The 24,149-nt window shown below is 42.7% G+C and overlaps 1 protein-coding gene across 3 annotated transcripts in view; it reads right to left on the bottom strand.

Moving 5' to 3' along the window:
* Positions 1 to 790: 790 nt before the first annotated feature.
* The window catches only part of ASZ1 (ankyrin repeat, SAM and basic leucine zipper domain containing 1), a 434,600-nt gene continuing 411,241 nt past the window's right edge, over positions 791 to 24,149 (bottom strand). For 2 of the 3 annotated variants that reach the window (XM_029616793.1, XM_029616795.1), the window contains exons 12-13: positions 5,138 to 5,251; positions 791 to 1,383 (exon numbers count right to left, since the gene is read on the bottom strand). In XM_029616793.1, the coding sequence (XP_029472653.1) occupies positions 1,225 to 1,383; positions 5,138 to 5,251 (273 nt within the window). In that variant the 3' untranslated portion in view covers positions 791 to 1,224. The remainder of the gene's footprint in view (positions 1,384 to 5,137; positions 5,252 to 24,149) is intronic. The other variant, XR_003858727.1, reaches the window with a different exon arrangement.

Here is a 24,149-nt window from a genome sequence, read left to right as displayed (position 1 = left end):
CTGGTGAAAGAGTGACAAGTAAGCATGTATGTATATATAAAGTTAAATATCTATATATACATACATATATCTGCTCAGGAAAGCAAACATCAAATGTAGTGGAATATACTTTTTAAATAAAAGTAAATAAATATTCACACATACTAAGTCTGTGTATCTGTCCAGCAAGAGGCTACAATAGCAGCAGTGTCTACAATGTGTCAATAACATTAATCTGAAATTGTATTGAGTTATACTGACAACCTGTGTTCACTACTTAAAGGTGTTAGTATAACTAATACAACGGGAGATGAGCATCTGAGCAGAAAAGAATATGCTGACTGCCCTCATAAAATGTTTCATGTTGCATCCTCAGCTTGAATGAACGAAGAAGCAGAATCCTGACCCAGGGTTCAAACTCAGATCCTTCTGCAGGGCAGCACATAGCACTGCCACTAAACAATACAGGCAGCCCCTAGGCATCCTTGTTTTAAAACAACTGATAGTAAGAATGAGCCTTATAAAACTACGATTTCCCAAATAGAGATTTCTACAGCAATTCTCATGACAGCAAGATAAAAAAAGAACAGGCCACATCCCTCTCATATACTACTATTGTCTGCAATTTAGGGCCATACAGAACTAAGCAAATTGTAATTTCTGACCTTGGAGCAACACTATAATCTAAACTGCATACAAAGAGACAAGTGATTGGCTGATGTGTTTAGAAATGTTTTTTTCATCTACTCATTGGAAATCAAGTACAGTGAACACACTACTCCAAGATGACAGACAGACATTAATATTTTATAGATGTGGCATCAGATTTATTATCACATTTAAACTGGACTGTCTTAATACTGAAAAGAAACTTTACTATCTATACTTTTTTTCACAGAATTTTGCAAATAAAATACCCAAATCAGTGTGATATAGTACAATTCTTAAAGTTGTGTGTATATATAAATGCATATAAAAAACAAATACTCTGAAGCAAAACTGTGATCTTAATACTGAAAGGAAACTTGACTATCTATACTTTTTTTCACAGAATTTTGCAAATAAAATACCCAAATCAGTATGATACAGTACAATTCTTAAAGTTGTGTGTATATATAAATGCATATAAAAAACAAATACTCTGAAGCAAAACTGTGATCTAATATACTTTAAATAATGTAAACTCAATAATATAGGGTGTACAAAAGCTGATTAACCAAGTTCTGAAAATCTAACTATAGTACATTAAAAAAATCTGTTTTTACTCCCACTTAATTTAGTAACTATAAAGATAAATCCAATCCCAAATAGTGTTACAGCTGTCTTCTTCATTAGCCCATTATGCCATTTCTGATTTTCCACAGATGAGACACGAGTGCTGACATTCTTCTGCCCAATTTGTAGCTAAAAAACATACATTATAACATTAAATTGGCAAACTATTATTTTAACCAAGTATTCTAATTTTAGAAATAGGACATATAAGGACTGATGTAATAAGTTGCACAAAACCTGGCATGGGTTTTTGCACGGGTAATTACATGTGGTTTTCCGTGCTAATCTTACATGCGTATGTAATAATGCATTTAGCACAGAAAAATCATGTGCACATACCAGAGCAATAATCCATGGAAGATTTTGCACAAGTGCATCCAAATTGCATGTAAAGGAGGTAATTATCTATTCATAGGCTAAGCAGGGAGTCATGCTAGCAGGGAGATCAGTTAGTGCGGGTTTTTTTTAGCACCTGGGTCAGGACAGGAGTTAAGTGAAAGTGTCTCTCTGGCGGCCCTTTTACTCCATTGCTGGCATTAGCTTTGTTAAGCTACTTTAAACTCCCTTCATTCCTGAATAGTTTTCTGATGCCAGGTTGTGTCTCCATGCAGCCTTTTCCTCACTGGGTGCCCAGGGCTTGCTGATCGTGATCGCGCCTACTACTTTGGAGGCTTTTGTTCCTGGTCTAGGTCCTGGTGATGCTGTGGATTTGAGCGGTGTCAGCGCTTGGCTGTAGCCCCTGATGATCGCCTGTCCGTCCATCCCGGCTTTGGCTCTCTCCTGACAGGGCTGATCCATGCAGAGCAGCCCCGGGCATCCAGCAAGGAAAAGGCCGCATGGACACACAATCACACTAATGCCAGCAAAGGAGTAAAATGGCTGGTAGTAGCTGAAATTTATTTTTTAATAACATGAGGCCGATGTACTCAGAAGTTAGAAATACCCTACGCAAGTCTGCAACATTTTTTCAACTGCACCTAATTTGTTTTTTATTTAATTTTTATTGCATTATAACTTCATATACAAGAATACTCTTGAAAAGAATTTACAGAGATACATGAAAATTGTATAAACCACAAAAAAAAAAAATCAATAAGGAAAATATTTCTCATTATTCTCTGTATAGCAAGTCCACAAAATTGTGGAGGCGGATATACTCAACTTAAAAGAAAATAGGATTTCTCTTATTACAAACAGAAAGACTTATACAGAGATATATAACTTATTACGAGGAACTAGATTCACATTCACTGGTGCCCTCTGGATTCACTGGGTTCTTCCCAATAAGACATTGAGTTAATTGAAGTGGATCATAAAAAAATATAGGTATTGCTACCATATTTTATCATACATCTGCATGGAAATTTAAGGTAGAATGCTGCTCCAATTAACAAAATTTGAGGCCTCATTAGCAAGAAATCCTTTCTTTTTTGGGTTTCACGTCATATATCTGGAAAAGCTCTAATAGTGCATCCCAAAAAAGTAACATTTCTATTTCTAAGACATAGTCTTAACAACCAATCCTTATCAGGTTCTAATACCAGAGTAACAATTAGGGTAGCTGGCTCTGCCAAATCTGTTTTGGAAGATTCTAAAATCGCAGATATATTTATAGATTGTTGTTGTACCAGAACAATTATCCCTTCCCTTCGTTCCACAGGTAACCTTGGCTTTGGAATATAGAAAATCTTGGCAATTGGTGGTAGTACTTGTTCTTCAATTTGCAGAATTTCCCTCATATATCTTTTAAATACATCTCTTGGTGTAGTAAGAGGAATTTTGGAGAAATTTATAAGTCTCAAATTTCTGTTCTGTGTCAAATTTTCAAGATTTTCCATTTTCATGGAAAGGTATTTATCCCGTATGATTGTTGTCTGTACAGATTGGATATCCTTTATCTTTTCTCTATTTGACACGATTTGCTGCTCCAGGTCAGTATCAGCAGTACTTAATATTTTAACCTGATCTTCCAAGGTTTTAATTTTATCAGTTATCGGGGACATTAGATGCAATATAGAAGATCTCATCTCTATTATCGTTTCCCATATAGTCTCAAGTGAAAAAGTTTCTGGTCTTACCATCGCGGGAATTTTCAAAGTTGTTATCCCTCCAGTAAGTCCAGTTGGGTCACCCAGGGGTGATTCTCTCTCGCTCCAGGAAAAACCTTGTGCTGTTCCTGGGCTGTCCACTTCGATCAAGGCCCCCGTCAAGTCCCTGCTGGGTTCCGCCCTCTGACACTCCGGTCTGCCGGCGTTTCCCCTGACTCACAGGCACTCCTCCTCTCATCAGGATTCCCTGGTGGCGTCCCTTCTGTGGGGCTTAAAGGCGATATTGAGCCAGGGAGAGAGGGGAGCTCTACTTCCCCCTCCCCCACTCTCCAGCGGGTGCTGTGCTCCCATCATCAGATCTCCGCGGATGATGTGAGTGTCCATGGGTCCGAGGACAGGCGTGGACCCGGAGGCTGCAGGGTAAGGCTCACCCTGTGGTTTGCGCTTTCTCCCCATTGAGGAAACAGGTTAGCAGGAAAATATAATTTAGATTTCCCACGGAGCTCAAACGCCAGACCGACCTACTAAGCGGCCATCTTGGATCCGCCTCCAACTGCACCTAATTTAGTGCTAGCTTTTCCTGTGGCTTTCTGCATCGGGGCTTTTATGCGGGTATTGGCATGTGTATTTTGTCTTGCGTACTTTTTTTGTGTGTATCTAATTTGCATGCCGTCCCTTTATTACATCCTGCAGAGGGTTCTGCTTTTGCCGCGCATGCTAAAATTATTACGCGCATAAAATGTGTGCCAATTTCAGCATGGGTGCACAGGAAAGTCTCATAGGCATGGGTCTTATTACATCAGCCTCACTGATTCTAACACTTTTATACCCAGGTCATTTTCTCCTGTGTAAAATGTAAAAGATTCAAGAAAAATATGGATTCTAATATAATTTTAAGAGCAACAGATACTAGATTCCAAACCTTTTTGACCTGGCTGTTTTCCTCCTGTTCCATTAGGTTTTCAGCTCATTCAGAACTGAAGTCTAGTAACTACACCACCATGAAAATTAATTCATGGCAATTGTGGGTTTCCCCTTGTTTTATATCCCTCCCTCCCATCTTTTCCTAGTCATCACAGCAGCTCTCTCCACAACAGCTAACACTCTAATTCTGGCCACTAAGTGTTGTTCAATCAGGGGCTATTAATGCTGCCACCACAGCATTCCCAGCCAGCTTGAGTTGCGGAAGTTGGATCCTGGCAATGAACTCAGGTTCTTTAAATGACACGGAACTGGCCCAACTCCAAATTTTTTAAAGAATCATTTAAAATTGGCGTAAACTTATTGTGCAAATAGAGAGTCACAGGCTAAAACGCAGAACTGGCAGGTGTTTAATATATATATATCTATAGATATATATGGAGCAAAATTCTCCAAAAATTAAAAGGGGACACACATTTTTATAAAAATAGTTTACCAAATGTTAAAGTGAATGGCAAGGAATGATCTACAAGTCTTATTGATTCGGCATTTGACTACCAGCTTCCACATGGCTTCGTTCAGCAACAAATTCCTTTCTGACACTGATGTACCATTATTGAATCCTTACAGTCACTCCTTATTTCCAGCCCACTACCTAATGTGATCCTTTTTGACAAGTGCTGGTCACTGTGTTGTTGGTTTGAAAGTGACTGATGTGGTGCTAACAACTAATCTTGACCTCTTCCACCCTTTTACTTTGTCACCTCTACAGACTTGTGTCATGTATCTTACTCCATCACCCCTCTTTCCACCAAACACAGTCTTCAATGAACATTTTCTGTGAACTGAGCACTTAATGTTTTTTAGATCCTTCCATTCAAACTGGTATACAGTATTCTTAAAAATATACAAACCGTATTTAGGCAGCCCTGTAGTTTACAGATTTCTTTTTTCAAATCTTCAATGCTGCACTTTATATCTTCACATACTAAAGTAAGCTTCTGTGGTGAATCCATTTCTAGTACTATCTGTATATAAAAGCAAACCATTATAACACAAGAAACAAAATCACTTATAATCTTGAAGGACTTACAGTAATTCTTTAATAAAACTGAAATGTAAAAAACTTAGTGCAATTTTCATGTTTACAATGATAATAGATAAAAGCTGTTTCTTGGGAAATTATGGGTGCTTTCCCTCAAAATCATGAAAAAATATAATTTCATGTAAGGAAAATCATATGAAATGGCTCAGATTTATGGCTTATTCCAGAACTTTTAGGTTCAACAGACATATAAAAAAACTATGTTCTCATGGAATTTTCTAAATGATTGAACTTTGAAAACCTTTTACACAATTTATAAACCCAAGCCACAAGAATTCAACAGGTAAAAATTGACTTTTTCTTAAGTATAGGCAAAATGTTCTATCAGGAAACAGGAGAAACCCTCCATGGCTGACTGATTAGAGAATTATATTAAAGTAAAAGGTACAAAATTCTCTAGCACTAAAGAAAAATATGATTGTAAAAACAGAAGAAAGTATTTTCAGATCTTAAATAAACCTAGTAATTTATGGTTAAAACCAATGAAAAAATAATTTTGGTTTTAGGTTTTTATTTTCTAGTAAAGCTAGAAAACAAATTGTGATCTGAAGCTGTATCTAGACATAAATTTTGGAGAAAATTAATAACAAATTCAGCAGTACTTTTAGCTCTTAGGATAATTTTTTTCCCCACCTGGCTCCCGATTCCTTTGGTTTATAGCTCAGCTGGAACCAGTGCTGGGATTTTGGTGCCATGAGATTTCATTCATACCTACTCAGGGATTTTCCCCCTATTTTATAATTCCTCCATGTACTTAGTCTGGCTTTTGCAATGACAGTACTTGGTTGGTGATGACAGTGTTGGTGGTGGGGTGAAGAGCCAGCTTTGCCTCAGAGGAAGGTTGCAGCTCATGGGTTGCCCCTTTGGGAGTGAATGGATGTTGGGAGATTATTAGATTTTGTATTTTGGGATGGGAAGTATTGTTTTCTCCTACTCTTCTTTGTTATATATGGGGATAAGAACATAGAGTAGATTTGTTCCTAAGCATATATTTTTACTATGTTTAAAAGCATTTTTTACATTTTATGCTAAGTTTAAAAAAAAATGTTGTTAGTTACTCAGTCATAATGAGAAGAGCAAGCTATAAATGTAAACACAAAATGAAATGCATCAGGGCTTCCTCCAGTCTTGGGCCTGAATCTAGTCACTCAACACTAGTGATAATCATGACTTCCTCCTACTCTAGGGTTGTGAATGCTGCCTCTGCGGCACCCCCGGTTCCAGCCAACTCTGGGAATCAAACTATGAACCTTTTGCATGGCAATGCACCGGACAGCTCAGGCTGTCTTTTTAATGAAAGCTTTATTACCTTGACATGACAATAAAAACATTACAATACAAGTCATTTTTGATAGTCACAATAAAAACATTGACATTTGTCTATAAACAGTTGTAGCAATGATATAGCAAATGTTGCTTACCTGTAACAGGTGTTCTCACAGGACAGAAGGATGTTAGTCCTCACATATGGGTGACATCACAGGATGGAGCCCAATCACGGAAATCTTCTGTCAAAGTTTCCAGAACTTTGACTGGCCCCTACTGGGCATGCCCAGCATGGCACTAACCTTACAGCCAGCAGGGGTCCCCCTTCAGTCTTATTTAAAAGCTACAAGCAGTGCTGAAAAATAAAATAAAACATTACGAACCCAACACTGCGGGGTGGCGGGCGGGTTTCGTGAGGACTAACATCCTGCTGTCCTCTGAGAACACCTGTTACAGGTAAGCAACACAGGACAAGCAGGATGGTAGTCCTCACATATGGGTGAGTACCGAGCTGAGGATGTCCGGACATGCACCAAATGTACCCAATGGTGTGCAACAGGCACAACAACTGGGGTGGAATTTGGTAGAGGGCATCCTGAAACCCACCGGGCAGGCGGAAGGGTGTTGGTACGTCACGTTATAAAGAGGTTACGAAGGACAGACTGGCCGAAGATGGAATATTGTCTTCCGGCTTTGTCCAAGCAATAGTGGGCTGCAAAGGTGTGGAGAGAACTCCAGGTGGCAGCACTGCAAATTTCAGGAAGCAGCACTGATCGCAGGTGTGCTACTGAAGTCGCCATGGCCCTCACAGAGTGTGCTTTAACACGGTCTTGAAATGGAATGCCCGCTTGCTGATAGCAAAAGGATATGCAGTCCGCCAACCAGGAGGAGAGAGTCTGCTTACCCACAAGCTTCCCTAACTTGTTAGGGTGGAAACAGACAAACAATTGAGTGCTTTCCCTGTGGGCCGTTGTACGGTCTAGGTAGAAAGCTAGAGCCTATTTACAGTCAAGGATATGCAGAGCCTGTTCTCCTGGATTGGCATGGGGCCTGGGAAAAAAGGTAGGTAGTATGATGGATTGATTGAGGTGAAAATCCGAAACTACCTTAGGTAAGAATTTAGGGTGAGTGCGGCGTACCGGCCGGTCCTGCAGATGTTTAGTGTAAGGCGGATAGGTAACTAGGGCCTGTAATTCACCTACTCTGCGAGCTGAAGTGATAGCCAAAAGGAAAATCACTTTCCATGTGAGATATCGAAGTTCACAAGAGTGAAGAGGCTCGAATGGTGGTTTCATGAGCCAACCCAAAACCAGATTAAGGTCCCAAGAAGGGGCCGGAGGACGTAATGGAGGCTTGATGTGGAGCAAACCCTTCAAAAAATTGTTACCAGTGGTTGTACTGATATAGGGACATCCCCAACACCTTTATGGAAGGCGGCTACCGCACTGACATGCATTCTAATGGAAAAAGTGTTAAGACCCGACTCTGATAGATGCCCGAGATAGTCCAGAAACTTTGGAATTGGACAGGAAAAGGGGTCAAGGGACTGAGAAGAGCACCATGAAGTGAACCTTTTCCATTTGTAAGAGTAAGATTTTCTCGTGGAAGGCTTCCGTGAAGCAATCAGGACACGGGAAACTGGTTCAGAAAGGTTAAGTGGCTGAAAGCTTAACCTTTCAACATCCATGCCGTCAGGGACAAGGCGTGAAGATTGGGATGGTGTAGGCACCCGTCGTTTTGAGTGATCAGAAGTGGGTCCGTCCCTAAGGGAATGCGCCTATGAATGGAGAGATCCTGAAGTATTGGAAACCACACGTGGCTTGGCCAGTGAGGAGCTATCAAGATCATGGTTCCCTTGTCAGGACGTAACTTCATTAGAGTCTTCGAGAGAAGAGGAAGTGGGGGGAATGCATAGAGCAGACCGGTTGCCCATGAGAGGGAGAATGCGTCTCTGGGATGAGAGCATTTGCTGCGAATGAGAGAGCAGTAGTTCTCTACTTTGTGGTTTTGAGGAGACACAAAGAGGTCTATCCGAGGATATCCCCATTGTTGGAAAATGGAGTTCGCTACCGAGGGATTGAGAGACCACTTGTGCGGTTGAAAGACGCAACTCAGCTGGTCTGCCAACACATTGTCCACTCCCGGCAAGTAGGTGGCCCTGAGGTACATCGAATGGGAGAGAGCTTCCGCCCATATCTGTGCTGCTTCCTGACACAGAAGGAAGGAGCCCGCGCCTCCCTGTTTGTGGATATACCACATGGCCACCTGGTTGTCCGTCTGAATCTTGATTTGAGAGGCGATCCTGAAAAGCCCTGAGAGCATATCTTATTGCTCGAAGCTCCAGGAAATTTATTTGGTGTTTGGCTTCCTCTGGGGACCAAGATCTTTGTGTTTGCAGATTGGCCACATGGGCTCCCCAGCCGAGGTTGGAAGCGTCTGTGGTGAGCGTGATTTGAGGGCCTAGAGTCTGAAAAGGCAAGCCCTGGAGGAGATTGATCTGATTTTTCCACCAGGCGAGAGACAGACGGAGTGAGTCAATGACGTGGACAACAGTCGACAGGGGCTGAATGGATTGAGTCCAGTGCATGAGTCTCATGGCCAAGCGGGCCATTGGTGTGATATGGACTGAGGACGCCACGTGTCCCAGGAGGATGAGAAATTGGCGTGCAGTCGCAGAGTGCTGAGACTGCAGCTGGTGAGCAAGAGACATGAGAGTTAGTGCTCGCTGTCGAGGCAGGAAAGCCTTTGCCTGCAAGGTGTCCAAGTCTGCCCCAACGAATGACAAGGTTTGAGATGGGACTAAACAGGATTTGTCGTAGTTGACGAGAAATCCTAATGAAATTGGAGTGTGTAAGGTTAGATTGAGGGACGACAGATCAGCTTGCTGAGTGGGAGCCCTGATTAACCAATCGTCTAGATAGGGGTAGACGTGAACACCTTGGGTTCTGAGGAAGGCTGCAACAACTACGAGGCATTTTGTGAAGACTTGTGGTGCAGACGCTAGGCTGAATGGAAGCACTCTGTATTGGTAGTGCTTGGGGTCTACTAGAAACCTCAGGTATTTGCGATGAGGTGGGGTTATCGCAATATGAGTGTATGCGTCCTGGAGGTCCAGAGAGCATAGCCAGTCTCCTCTTTGTAGAAGAGGCAGAAGCGAGCCCAAGGTTACCATCTTGAACTTTTCTCGCTGGTGGTACTTGTTGAGGGCCCATAGGTCCAGAATAGGACAGACGCCTCCAGATTTTCTGGGGTATTAGAAAATACCGGGATAGAACCCTAGGCTGTGCTGAGAGTATGGTATGGGTTCTATTGCTTTGGACTGGAGAAGGAGGGAAACCTCTTGATCCAGAAGAATGGAGTGATCGGATGTTCTCCACATCAGTAGAGGTGGGGAGTCCGGTGGCACGGAGAGAAAGTTCAGATGGTAACCCTGAGCAATTATCGCCAGTACCCATTGGTCTGAGGTGATCCCACTGGGATGTGAAGCAGTGGAATCTGGCTGCTGCTCTCTAGGTGGAAGTCAAAAACCTGAAGCAGGCCCTGGTTGAGGAGCTGCTTGTGGCTTTTGTTTACGTGTTTGACGAGACTGTGCTTTTTGAAAAGGTCTCGTGGAACGGGATCTAGTTGGTGGCGGGCAGGACTTCTTCAGGCAGAAGAAGGACTTTTTAGAGTCCTTTCTGAAGGTCTGTATAGAAGGATAGTCAGAAGGCATCAGAGAGAGCTGTCTTAGGGTCTCATGATGGTCCTTTAGTTCCGCCACCATCTGTTGAATCTGTTCGCCAAACAGATTATCTCCGACAAGGCAGGTCAGATAACCTGTCTTGTAATTCAGGGCGAAGGTCAGAAGCCTCGAGTCAGGCCCATCTTCTTGCCGAAATAGCAGCTGCAGATACTCTAGTAGAAGTATCAAAGATGTCATAAGATGCTCTGATCTCATGCTTGCCTGCCTCAAAACCCTTGTTTACTAGGGTTTGTAATTGTCTTGAAATTGCTGAGGCAGGGAGTCCGAGAAATCTTGTATTTGCTTAAAAATGACCCTGTTATATTGGGTCATATAGAGCTGAAAGGTAGCAATCCGGGAGATGAGCATTGACAATTGGAAGACTCGGCGACCAATGGCATCTAGGAACTTCTGTTCCTTGCCAGGTGGAACAGAAGAGTGAGACTTTGACCTCTTTGCTGTCTTCTGTGCAGACTCCACCACTACAGAGTGGTGATCTAATTGTGATTTCTGAAAGCCTGGAGCTGACTGCACCAAATAGGTAGTGTCAGCTTTCCTGTGGACTGGAGAAATGGAGCCAGGATGTTCCCAGTTCTTCTTCAGGAGATCCAGAAGAACCTGGTGGATAGGAATGGAGGTTATTACCTTAGGAGCATCCAGGAATTGGAGCAACTCCATCATCTGGTGCCTATCATCATGTTCAGTCTGCAATTGGAAGGGAACCAATTCAGACATTTCCTTCACAAAATTTATAAAGGAGAGGTCCTCTGGAGAACGCTTCCTACTTTCAGTTGGTGAAGGTAAATCATCGGTGTCTGGAGAGGAATCATCAGTCCAGGTGTCGTAGGGATCAGCACCTGTCCCTCTAGGAACTAGAGGGGGACAGGGTGGTGGAATACCTGAAGGTCCCAGTCTAGGCTCCAAAGGAATCGGAGGAATTATTGGAGGCACTGAAGGCACCGGCACCGAGGCCATCGATGAATGGCTCGGTGGCGCCGACGGACGTATCGGCATCGATGGCTGAGGCAGAACTTTCGATGGAGGGATGCGGAACGGTGTTTCTCCTCCCAATGACAGAGTGACCGGGGAGGGCACCGGCGCCATCAGTGACCCAGGGTCTATCGGCGGAAAAGCGGCTATGAGCGCTTCCATCCTGGAGAGCAGCGGTGCCAACGCTGCTGGAATCGGGTCGGTGATCGGTTCCGCAGTCGGTACCAGTGTCGGTGCCGGAGGAACCTGGAGTCGTTGCATCGCCTTGTCGATGGCCTCCTGAACCATCCGGTCCAGTTCTTCTCGGAGACCTGGAGCAAGCAGCTCCAGCTCCGGAACAGAAGAAGGAGGCAGAGACATAGCTGGAGGGACCACCATTAAAGGTGGAGTCGCGGCTCCCAATCCCCTGTCGGGTGAGGGTTGCCTCGGTGACCCGGTCGAAGAAACGGTCGGTTCCTTTTCTGGATGGGATTTCTTCGACAGCGGCTCGGACGATGGCGAGGTCGATGATTTCGCTCCCTCGATGGTTCAAGACTTATGGTGTCGATGGCGATGTTTGTCTCTACGATCCTCTCGGTCCTGAGGGGGAGTAGAGAGACATGAAGGCTGAGAAGTTGTCGATGCCGGGCGGTCACCGGCCAGTGGTCGATGCTGGCGCGAAGTTGACGGTGCCAGCTTTGACGACGTTGATGCAATGGACGGAGTCGGGGTTTGAGCACGGAAAAGAAGTTCCATCTTCTCCATTCTGGCCTTGCAACCTTTTGGTGTCATTAGGTCACATTTGGTGCAGGTCAGGACATTGTGCTTGCATCCTAGACACATTACACAGACTTTATGAGGGTCTATGATAGACATGGTGTGAGTACAGTCCGGGCACCGACGGAACCCAGACGCCATGGCAAAAATCGAGCCGTGGTACGGTCGACGGCCAGTAGGCCGCGAGGGCCAAACTCGATGGTAATCGACGGAAAACGGGTAAAAACTTACCGGAGTACCACGGTCTGAAAAAAGTTAAAGGAGGGACCCCTTGGGGCAAATTAACTTTTAGTAATTCCATGAGGAAAATACCTGTCAGGAAGCTCTGCTGAGCTCCTTACTGCGAGGCTACTGCTGCGAGGAAAAAAGAAGACTGAAGGGGGATCCCTGCTGGCTGCAGGGTTAGTGCCATGGTGGGCATACCCAGTAGGGGCCAGTCAAAGTTCTGGAAACTTTGACAGAAGTTTTCCATGATTGGGCTCCATCCTGTGATGTCATCCATATGTGAGGACTACCATCCTGCTTGTCCTGTGAGAAACTGACATACTCAGGAACAGCTGAACAGGAACTTGCTAAGCAGGATGAACCTGTCATGCTATTTTGGTCTGCATTTCTTTTCTGCTGCAACAAGTTTGTGAGCAAATGTGTGCAGTTTTGATATTTCTATTATGCTAATTCTCAATGTGTCCCTTTAAATAAACTAGTACAGCTTCAGAAAATGTATAAGTAATAGAAACTGAAAACTAATGTAATGTTACTTATCTGTAAAAGCTGCACTGTAGTCTTTTGGCTATAGCAATCCCACTGCTCCTCTAAGTTATATATATTAGCATTCACTGGGGTAAGAACAATGTTGCATGGGAGGTGGAAGGGTTTGCGCGACGGGTAAACTGCTATGTTCAGAGAACATCTATTACAGGCAAGCAACTTTGCTTTTTTTTTTTCTATATCACTCATGATATTCTCAGGTTTATTCTATATTCTTTTCTAAATAATTCCTAACATTTTATTTGCTTTTTTTTTTTTACTGCTGCTGTACACTGAGTTTAGGATTTCAGTCTATTGCTCACAATGACACAAAGATGAATTTTCCTGGGTGGTAACACCTAATATGGAAGCCAGCATTGTGTATATATAAAGCAGGACTATTTTTCCTATGTGCATCACTTTGCCATTTAGATGTCCAGTTCCCAGCCTGCAATTTCTCACATTCTGCTTGTGTTTTATGTAGTTTGGATAACTGTGTCATCAGACTGATCACCTCACTTATTGCTCCCTTTTCCAGATCAATAATGAATACATTAAACATTGATCCCAGTACAGATCTCTGAGGCACTCCACTATTTATATTTTTATATTGGAGACTAGCAGTTCACTGAGTCATATACATAAGACTCTTCTGTTAAGGTTTGTCTTCAACAAAACTGAAAACAACAAAATGGCAGCATCAATGGGGGCCAGCTTGCTGGTTTCAATGGCAGTCATAGTGTGAAGCACAGGCTGGATGCTTGGGTCAGGTCTTCTCTCCTTGGACTGAGGATGCAGCATTTATAGCCCTGAGGGGACAAAGTTCCCAATAACTGTGCAATGACAAAAGGAATACATTCACACCTAATGGCTGGATTTAAGGACCATGATTGCATAATTCTGAAAGAAACACAGTGCATAGCAACTCAATGACTGACTGGAGATGGGAGAAGGATATTAAATGATGAGAGAGAATTTGGAGAAGTAGTCTCTTGGATTAATTAGAAAGGATGAGCCACCAAGAAAGTAAATCTCTGAGCTGTCCCTGTGACACAGATGCACTTCTGCAGTCCTTGAGTGGCCTGACTCCACCTAGATTGGTCCGTCTCATCTGGAGACATACCATGATAACTGCAAATTGATAATGCTGTTGGGATAAGTGGATAAGCTATTAATAGCATACAAAATAGAGGAAGGTCTGCTATTAGATACAGATGTGTACTCATTTACAATATTAGACAATTGCTTAAGCAGGCAGTAACTGCACCAGTTGGGCAAGAATGTACTAACATAAAACAGGATCTTAGCTAGAGGCAATTTGACCATAGGGGCACATAAAAGAGAAAACCAAGATAAGAAATGCTTCGACAAGCCTACTGCAGGTTTGTGACTAAAGAAAAGACTTAGCAGTAATGTCCCAAGCTAAATAAGGAATGATCACATGAATGTGCTGTAACTGTTTGTATAACCAAGAAATGAGTAAGGAATTAGGCTTCTGACACAGTCAGAAGACACTTTACCTTTGGCCTCTTCTCATTGCTTTGCACACAATTACAAATAAACATGTTATCCCTGCATCTAGTGACTTTGTCTTTTCCTACCATGAGCCCTCAACATGAGGCACTCTATAAATGCCATGTAGCCCAACATCCTCAATGTGTCCTGAGTTAATGTCTGAAGACAATAAATAGGCAATCATGCTGGCAGAGAGAAAGGCATTTGCCTGTGTCAAGTCTAGACATTTTCAGAACACTCACATTCCCAACACTAGGACCAAGGGCAATATGCAATACTGGAGGTGATGCTCCTCTACAACAAATCTGAGATATTTCTTGTGCTGGGATGCATATCTTTGTGGGTGTATTCATTTTTGAGATCCAAGGAACATAGCTAGTTTCCCTTAAGGAGCAGATATTGCCCAAGGAATTCATCTTGAACTTTGTCAGGATATATTTATTTAATGATGTAAAGTCTAGGATGGGACAGAAACCTAAAGTTTTCTTGGGTATCTGGAAATACTTGCAGTAGAATCCCTGATCATCTTCCTGTGGTCAAGCAGGCTCAACCACTCTGGTCTGCAAGAGGGAGGAGAGCTCCATGAGCAACATTTTCTGATGAGAAAGGATATGAAATGATCCCTTTGGAGAATGGTTTGACGGGATTGTCAATAAATGTAATCTATACCCATCCCTTATGATCCAGAAAACAGTGGTCCTTCAAGAGTTCCACTGGTTGCTTTACCTTATCTCCAAAGTGATTTCCACTAAAAGGCATGCTTGTGAGACTTTCCTGTGCATCCTAATAAAGGATGATTAGATGCTTTTCACCCCTCAGAATTCTTGGGTCCCTTCCATAACTGTCTGAAAGTATATCAATGCAGACCTGAGAAGATACTATGAAGGGCTGGAGCATATCATTCAGGTAACATTTCTTCCCAAAGAAGTCGAGAGTAAGATTCACATGCAAGGCACACAGAGGCATAGGTTCTCAACTCATAACCCTTTTTTTAGGTTAGATTGGACTATCACATTCTGCTGCAGTAACGGGGGCTTGTTGAATTTCTCAGTTTCCTGGAAATGAAGAAACAGTCTCAATATTAATTTTTGAGTTATTAGTTATGCATTGTTGTTTTTCATGTTTATTTGGTTTGTTTACTTGAGTATTACTATAGTGACATCTTGTTTTCTTTTCTTCAAACAGCATCAAAAGAAGGAATTGTGGGAGTCAGTTTGGTTCTGCTGAATTATGCATCACATTTAATGCACAGAACAACATTCCTGGTATATACTTCTACAAGCCTGACAACAACTCATGCTTAATGACGTGAACAAAGTTGAATTTAGCAAAAGAACAAAGATAAATGCCAGTGTAAACTTGCAGTTTCATAAGACCATGTTGTTTTTCTACCAAAACAAATGGAGACATATCAGATAGTAAAGTCATAACAGTCCTAAGCTGGACATTTCCACAGAAACTGTTCAACATGTATGCATATGACCCGTGCTGAGCAGGAAGAGGCTGCTAAAAAAAGTTTAAGAATGACACAGACAAAGGAACTTCTGAATCATCATCATTCTACAAGTAGCAAGTTTGGGTGCAGACTGATCATTTGAGGAAGTCCTCTCTATTTGATCTACAAAAAAGCAGTCCGGCCAACTGCCAAGAGTAATTCCTATTGTAGTATTTGCTAAGATAATGTAGCAGAATCTCTTTTTCTGTTTACATATTCCCTTTAAAATCCCAAGTGAATACATATATTTAAATTTCTGTACATATACACACACTACAGTTGATTTGTAATTATGAAGGGGTATATAGGAAAGAACACCAAAATATCTTACAGGACCAGCTCCAGACATCTAGTTCGGTCTACCTTAAGGATAAATTAGAAAGGGAATCCTGGCCTAGGGGATTTCCCTGGGGAGAGATATAAAAACACTGGCCCAAGAAGGAGCAAGAAAGCTTAGGACAAGAGGAGGAAGCAACAGACATTATGCTAAGATATAATGTCAGATTTCCCTAATTTGTTTTGCAAGAGACAAACTGCTGAGGTAAGCAGACTGCATACTGTTTTTATTTTTATGTAAATAAGAATGTAAATAAGCAATTTTGTGTAAGAAAAGACCAGAGTCCAGACTGATTCTGTCTTTCTGCCTCCTCCCTGAAGAGAGGGCGACTTCCACAGTATCACCATAATGTATTTGAAGTAATTATAATAAAATATTAGTCTGAATGACTTTCTGGTCTCCACGAACTATTTGGTTTTAGTTTAAAGTCTTATTCCCTAAAACCTCTAACCATGATACTTTATGTTTGTCTTACCAACTGGAAGTACAGTATTCTGGAAAAGAAGGTAGGTGGGCAATGCAAGCAACTCTTTAGGGATATCCAGGCATTAGAGGAGGCTGAGAAGAAGTGCCCTGTCCTCACTCTCTGCCTGTAATTCAAAGGGGACAGCCTTAGCCATCTTTTGGACAAAGTCAATGAAGGAAAATGTCATTGAGTGTGAGCTCTTCTGTTGAGGATTGGTGCTGCCAAACCAACTGGGCCCCCACCAACAGTAGGCAGACTTTCTTGGACTGGAACAGGATCTGGGGTTCACTTATACCAACACCATTCCTCTGCAGGTTGAGCCCTTGGGTTTATTTTATTTATTTAAATTATTTTAATATACCGATGCTCAAGACCAAGTCTTATCGTACCGGTTTACATCAAAACCAGGGGAAACCATAATTAGAAGAATGAAAGTTACAATGAACAGGGAGTGTAATTCAGGACAATTGAAAGAAGAAGAAATTAGATTAACATAACGCTTCTGAGAGTAATGCGAAAAGGCAACTAAAAACAATTGGTTAGCAAGGAAAGCTAATTTAGCGGGTAAAATTAGCTAAGTTGTTCGATCTTAACGGTTCCTTAAGGTAGGTGGTAGAATAGGAAGGGCTGGAGATGGGGTAAAGGCAGGCAGAGGTTATAGGGTCGAGGCGGGGAAGGAGGGGGGGGGGGTATGAGTCATTGCTAGTTGGGGAGTGTCTCATCCGGGGAAGGCTTGAGAGAACAGCCAAGTTTTCAATTTCTTTCTAAAGGAGAGAAGACATTGTTCCTGGCGTAGATCTGGGGGTACTGTGTTCCATAGCTGTGGTCCGGCAGAGGACAGTGTTCGTTTTTGAAAGGAATTGTGGATAAAGGATTTGTATGGAGGCGCCTGAAGAGTTCCTTTGTATGCTGATCTTATCGGCCTATTGGAGTTATGGAATTTGAGTGGGATTGTGAGTTGAAGAGAGGAATGATTGTAGATGGTTTTGTGGATAATGGTCAAGGTCTTGAACAGTATTCTATAATGGATGGGAAGCCAGTGTAGGTTTTTAAGCCTCGGTGTGATGTGGTCCTTACGACGTGAATTTGTGAGGATCCTGGCTGCGGCATTTTGCAGCATCTGTAGAGGTTTAGTTGTGGAGGAGGGGAGGCCGAGCAGTAGCGTGTTGCAGTAGTCAATCTTTGAAAACAGTATGGCTTGGAGGACTGAGTGGTAATCATAAAAGTGGAGGAGAGGTCTTAACTGTTTTAAAACATGTAGCTTATAGAAGCATTCCTTAGTGGTGGTGTTGAACTTTTTGAGGTTCATTCTGTTGTCCAGAATAGCACAGAGGTCTCTCACCTGGCTTGCTGGAGGTAAGATTGGGTTGCAGGCGAGGGGGTTATTGTCATTAGGACAGATGACGAGGAGTTCGGTTTTGGACGTATTAAGAACTAGATTGAGACTAGAAAGTAGAAGGTTGATGGAGTGAAGGCAGCTGTTCCAGAAGTTTAGGGTGCTGGAGAGGGGGTCCTAGATGGGGATTAATATCTGCACATCGTCAGCGTAAACAAAGTGGGTGAGGTTGAGATTTTCTAGTAGCTGGCATAGGGGTCGCAGGTAAATATTAAACTGTGTTGGTGATAAAGAGGAACCTTGGGGAACACCTTGATTGGATTGGACGGGGTGGGATTCTTTATCATTTATCCTAACTTTGTAGTGTCTGTTGTTGAGGAATGATTTGAACCAGATGAGAGCAGATCCTGTGATGCCAATTTCCGCCAGACGGTTGATGAGTATTGAATGACTGACTGTGTCAAATGGTGCTGAGATGTCGAGAAGAGCCAGAAGGTAGGACTGGCCTTTGTCAAGACCCATCAGAATTTTGTCTGTTAACAAGAGTAAGAGTGATTCCGTGTTTAAGTGCTTCCGGAAGCCGAATTGAGAGGGGTAAAGAATGTTATGGGAGTCAAGGTAATCTATTAGTCGGTTGTTGACCAGTTTTTCCATTAGCTTGGTGATAAATGGTAAGTTGGCAATGGGGCGGAAGTTTGCCGGGTTGGCTGGATCCAAGTTAGGTTTTTTTTTTAGTAGGGGTGTTAGTGAGGCAGTTTTTAATGAGTCCGGGACTGATCTTTGCGTGAGGGAGCAATTTATGATGTCAGCCAGGGGTTTGGCTATGGTGTTAGGGATGGTAAGTAAGAGTTTGATAGGTATTTGGTCTGTTGGATGAGACGAAGACTTCATTTTCTTGATTATAGATTCGATCTCCAGTGAGGAAGTGAGTTCAAATGATTCTAAAATCGGTTATGGGTATCTGGGAAATGGTTTAGGGCAGGTGGAGGCTGGGTGTTTGATGAGGTCATGGTTGTGAGTAAATTCTTGATTTATCGAAGAATAAAGCCAATTCCGTAGATTTGTTTTGGGCTTCTTCTTCTGGGATGATTGGAGGAACCGGAGTGGTGAGGGATGCTACATATGAAAAGAGAGTCTTAGGGTCGTACATAAAGCTGTGAATTTTTTTGGCGTAAAAATCTCTCTTAGAACGTAGAATGGTGCTCCTGTAGAGGTTCATAGCGGTTTTATAAGCAGCCTGATAGGATGGTGAGGGGTCCTTACGCCAGCGTTGTTCTTTATGTTGCAGGCCTTGTTTGAGCTTTTTCAGTTCTATAGTGAACCAAGGCTTTTTGTTGAGATGGGCTGGATTGATTTCTTTCAACACCATGGGGCAGATTTTATTTGCTACTGAGCGAGTGATGTTTAGCCACGAAGTCATAGCAGAGTCGGCATTGGAGAGGTCCAGATTAGTTAGGTCCTTGGAGAGGCTGGTGCTAAGGGCGTCCGAGGAACAGGGTTCTAGGGCCGACAGGAAAAGGGTTCTAGGGCCGACAGGACTTAGGTGACAGTCCTGTAGAAAGTGGACAGGTGGAGTCCATAACCAGGCTAAGGTCTGGCAGGCAGAGATCAGGCAGCATCTGGTATCAACGCAAAGGTCTGGGCAGATGGAGATCAGGCAATATTGGGTATTCAAGCAAAGGTCAAGACAGAGACTCAGAGAGGGGGAAACAAGGCAGGACGAGGAGCTGGAGACAAGGCAGGAGGAAGCAATGCACAATGTAGCCAAGGCTAGCAGGACGACCTGTTGTTGAGGTGCTAGCAGTGAGAGTTTAAATACCCCACTGTACTGACATCATCCCCATATGCCGCTCTTCTAGTTCCTGCTGTGAGACATTCTTAGGTCAACGAGTAGAGCGCGCACCTTGGGGGTAGCACTGTGATGGTGCTGATGGCAGCATCCCTGCCATGCTGAGGTGCTCTGGGACGAGTGCGGCTGGCCAAAAATTATAGAAAGGTCTTTCAGGTGGAGACTATTCCTGTCCTGTGGTGGAGATGACTCTGATGAGAGGTCAGTATATTGATTTCATATTAGACTGACAGCCTCAGATTGTACTGACCCTGGATTTGTAGCCTAAAACTCAGCTCCTTGCACTTCAGAACTAACAAAGTTTGAAGGATAGAGCAGTCTTCCTGCTCCAAACGTATTCAACTCAGATATGGTGTGGATATCTGCCACTCTAGACATTTTAGAAATGTCTAGAGTGGCAGATATCCACACCATATCTGAGTTGAATACGTTTGGAGCAGGAAGACTGCTCTATCCTTCAAACTTTGTTAGTTCTGAAGTGCAAGGAGCTGTCTAGACATTTTAGAAATGTCTAGAGTGGCAGATATTGCAGTACCTTTGCATGTGGTAACTGAAATGCCACAAAAAATCTCCACGGTTCATAGAGGAGATAGCTGTATTTAAATGAGGAGCAAGACAGCAAGAATGGCAGTGGTATATGTTTGGCAGTGAGCAGGGTCAAATGGCATGCAAATTGCATAAAAAGCCATATTATACAGAAAGAAAAAGTCTTTTTAATTTGGCACATATATATTTTAAATACAAAGTTAACAAGATGAAGGAAGACAGTAGAGAGGGATATCTGATATTCTGCAGATTGAGTCATAACCAGGGGTTGTTGCTTTGGCATTGTCTGAGGATCCAATTTCCTTGCAGTTCTCTGATCAAAACTTGAAATATTTTTTATACGGTTTCTACTCAGGATGTTGCGAGGCTAATGGTTAAAATAAATTCTTCACAACATCCACTGGATAAAATACATGAGTGTTTTATCAAGGCTATCAGAGTAGATTTGGCAGCCTCTACTTCAGCTTTAGTTAATGCCTCTCTGTCAGAGGGTTGCTTCCCTATAAAGCTAAAATGCACCTTAATCAGACTGCTAGCTAAAAAACCCTCCTCTTTAGATCTGTCCTTGGTGGAGAATTTTTGCCCTATTCTGAACTCTCCATTTTTAACAAAAGTAACTGAACAGGTTGTGTTAACTCAACATGAAGATTTTATGACAAAAAGGAATATTTTTGACCCACTGCGATCAGTGGGACATAGTACAGAAATGCCACTGGTGGACGATCTTTTAAATTTACAGATGCTAAGATTCCTACAGTGTTAATTATGTTAGATTATCTGGCAGCAATTGGTGGACCATCAGATTCCCCTGCAGCGATTGCAAAAGATATGTATTTCAGGGACCTTTCTTGCTTGGTTCACTCTCATCCGTCACATTGAAGCCAGCAGATGATATAGGGTGTCTACTGGTCATCCAAATTTCTACTGCTCTGTGAGATTCCACAAGACTCACTTCTCTCACCTTTATTGCTTAATATTTTTATAAACCTTTCACAGTAATTCTTCAATTTAATATGACATTTCATATTTATGCTGATACAATTATATGCTCCTTTGATCCTAATATTAGAGAACTGATCAGGTCAATAGGTGCCTAGAGGCAGTCTGTAATTGGTTACAGCGAAACAGATTTTGCTTAAACCCCTCCAAGTCAGAAGCCACGTTAATTGGCTGGAATAATGGCAGTTGAGTACTCAGCAATTTTGCTTAGCTGGAAAGGTTCTTCAGTTTAAAAAGGAAGCACATAGCTTGGGGGAGTTAAGTAATGATGAATTGTCCTTTGGCTCTCAGACTGCTCATGTTTCAAAAGTAAAGAAACTGAAAATGCCTTAGTGGGATTGCAACTGCATTACTGCAATATGTTCTATTGTGGTTTACCACAAAAAACTGTGCACGATTTGCAACTTGGTCCAGAGCATTGCAGCCAGCTTTTAGGACCATATGTTCCCAATGCTGAAAGATCTACACTGGCTACCAGTGGTTTGCCAAGCCAAGTTCAAGGTTTACTGACTAATATTTAAGGTACTGAGAGGTATCGGCCCTGGCTCTCTTCAGGATAAGCTTCCTTTATATGTTAAGAATCAGTCATTGTGACCACAAGGTGAGAGCTTGTTGGAGATCCCTGCAATGAAAGAATTTTGAGTTATGCTGATTCATTAAAGGGCTTTTTCTGTATTGCTCCCACTCCTTGGAACCAACTACCTAAAGATTTACAGTTGACTCGAGATCTGCTGTATTTTCATAAACATTGAAAAAATGTTTTTTTTTTAACAGGTTTATAGTTTCTATTTTATATCTGATTATTTGGAATTATAAAGATTATTTGCTTTTATATTTATTGTAATGCCCTACTTGTGGAGCAGATGTTTTGTTCTATTACTTTTATATTATTGCAGCACACTAAGAATTTGTTAAAATACGAGTGCAACAAATTAAAAAATAAAGATAGAGGACTGGGAGGGATCTCAAATGACAATGAATGAAGCCATCCACTTCTGTAGCTAAATATCATGCAGTCCATGGAGAACACCCATTACAGGTAAGTACCTTAATTCTACTGGGTGTTCTTCGTACAAGGCTGTTGGGAGAGCTCTGCTCCTGTTGGCTTAGTCTCATGGATTCACCATGGGCAAGGAGTCAAGATGAGCATGGAAGCTTAAGGCACAAGATGAGGTGCTGAGAAGAACACTTAAGCGGTTCCCCTCTGGAGTTGTCTCCCTTGGCACATAAGATGACACCACTATCTGTGAAAGGCTCTGCTGGAGCAGGCCCTGGCTCAACAGAGAGAAAGGCACCTTCTGTTTCCTAGGTGAGGAACTCCTTGAAACGAAGTCATCCTTCACGGCGCAGAAAGCCTTCACAGTGCCAGGTAGTTTGTTCTTCCAAGATGTTCCCAGCCTTGGTGCTGTCCATGGTGCCTTCAGTTTCCTTAGTGTGAAGTACAACAGCACCAGACACAGCGCAGTCAGACTCCTCGGCATGAAGTGTCTCAATGCAGAAAGAAAAGCAGTTGTCAATAATGGAAAGTAAGGTCTTGGCGCACAAAGAATACTTGCTGGTACTGGTTTGGCTAGACTCAAGCTAATGGCTTGCATGAACGCAGCCAGCGTTGAGTGCATTGGTGCCAGGTGTGTCCAGGACCCAAATAAGTGCTCCAATGAGCTCCTCTCTTTGGTGCTCCCAGATTATGTGAGTCCAAACAAGGACAAACCCATCTGGGTGTCAGAGGAGGATGTTTTCTCTGAGTGGGAGAGTATAACTACCAGTGTGCTTCAGGGATCGGTCCTTGGACTGGATCTTTTCAACATTTTTGTGAGTGAAATAATGGAAAGATTGTCCGGGAAGGTTTGTCTTTTTTGCTGAGGATTCTAAAATTTGTAACAGGGTGAACAGCCAAGAAGGTGTGGAAAATATGAAGAGGGATTTAGCGAAGCTCGAAGAATGGTCTAAGGTTTGGCAGCTAAGATTTAATGCTAAAAAATGCCGAGTAATGCATTTAGGTTGCAAAAAAACAAGGAAAAGGTAAAGTATTGGAGGTGAAAGAAGAGCATGATCTGGGGGGTAATTGTATCCGATGATCTTAAGATGGTTAACAGGTGGATAAACCAATGGTAAAGGTAGAATGATGCTTGGCTGCACAGGGAGAGGAATGGTCAGCAGAAAAAGGGAGGTCATATTGTCCCTGTGTAGGTCCCTGGTGAGACCTCACTTGGAAAACTTTGTACAATTTTGGAGACCACACCTTCAAAAGGATATAAACAGGATGGAGTCTGTCTAGAGCAGGGGTGGGCAATTCCGGTCCTCGAGGGCTGCAAACCAGTCGGGTTTTCAGGATATCCTTAAGGAACATGCATGAGAGAGACCTGCATATTTTTATTTAAGTTTTTTTTTATATACCAACATTCAAGACAATAATATACATATACACATAATATATATATAATAATAATATTATATATATTATATATATATATATATAATATATTATATATATAATATCTACCTTATAAATGGCCTGTGACCGACGGCCCGCAAATGCGCAGTAGAGCGCAGCTCTACTGCGCATGTGCGGGCAAGGATGTCGATCAGAAAAAAAAAAATGGCGGTGGGGGCCGCAGGAGCGGGAGGAGAAGCAGCGCGCGCGGTGCCGCTGCTTCTCCTCCCCAGATCTGCCGGCAGATCTCGGGGGGGGGGTGTCACTCCCGCGCCCCCCCCACCGAGATCTGCCGGCAGGAGCGGGAGGAGAAGTCGCGGCACCGCGCGCGCGCGGTGCCGCTAGTTCTCCTCCCCAGATCTGC

Source organism: Rhinatrema bivittatum, chromosome 9, assembly GCF_901001135.1.
Source record: "Rhinatrema bivittatum chromosome 9, aRhiBiv1.1, whole genome shotgun sequence".
In the NCBI taxonomy this organism is placed as follows: domain Eukaryota; kingdom Metazoa; phylum Chordata; class Amphibia; order Gymnophiona; family Rhinatrematidae; genus Rhinatrema; species Rhinatrema bivittatum.
Note: the sequence above shows the minus strand (reverse complement) of the source record. Positions and strands in the feature narration are given on the sequence as shown.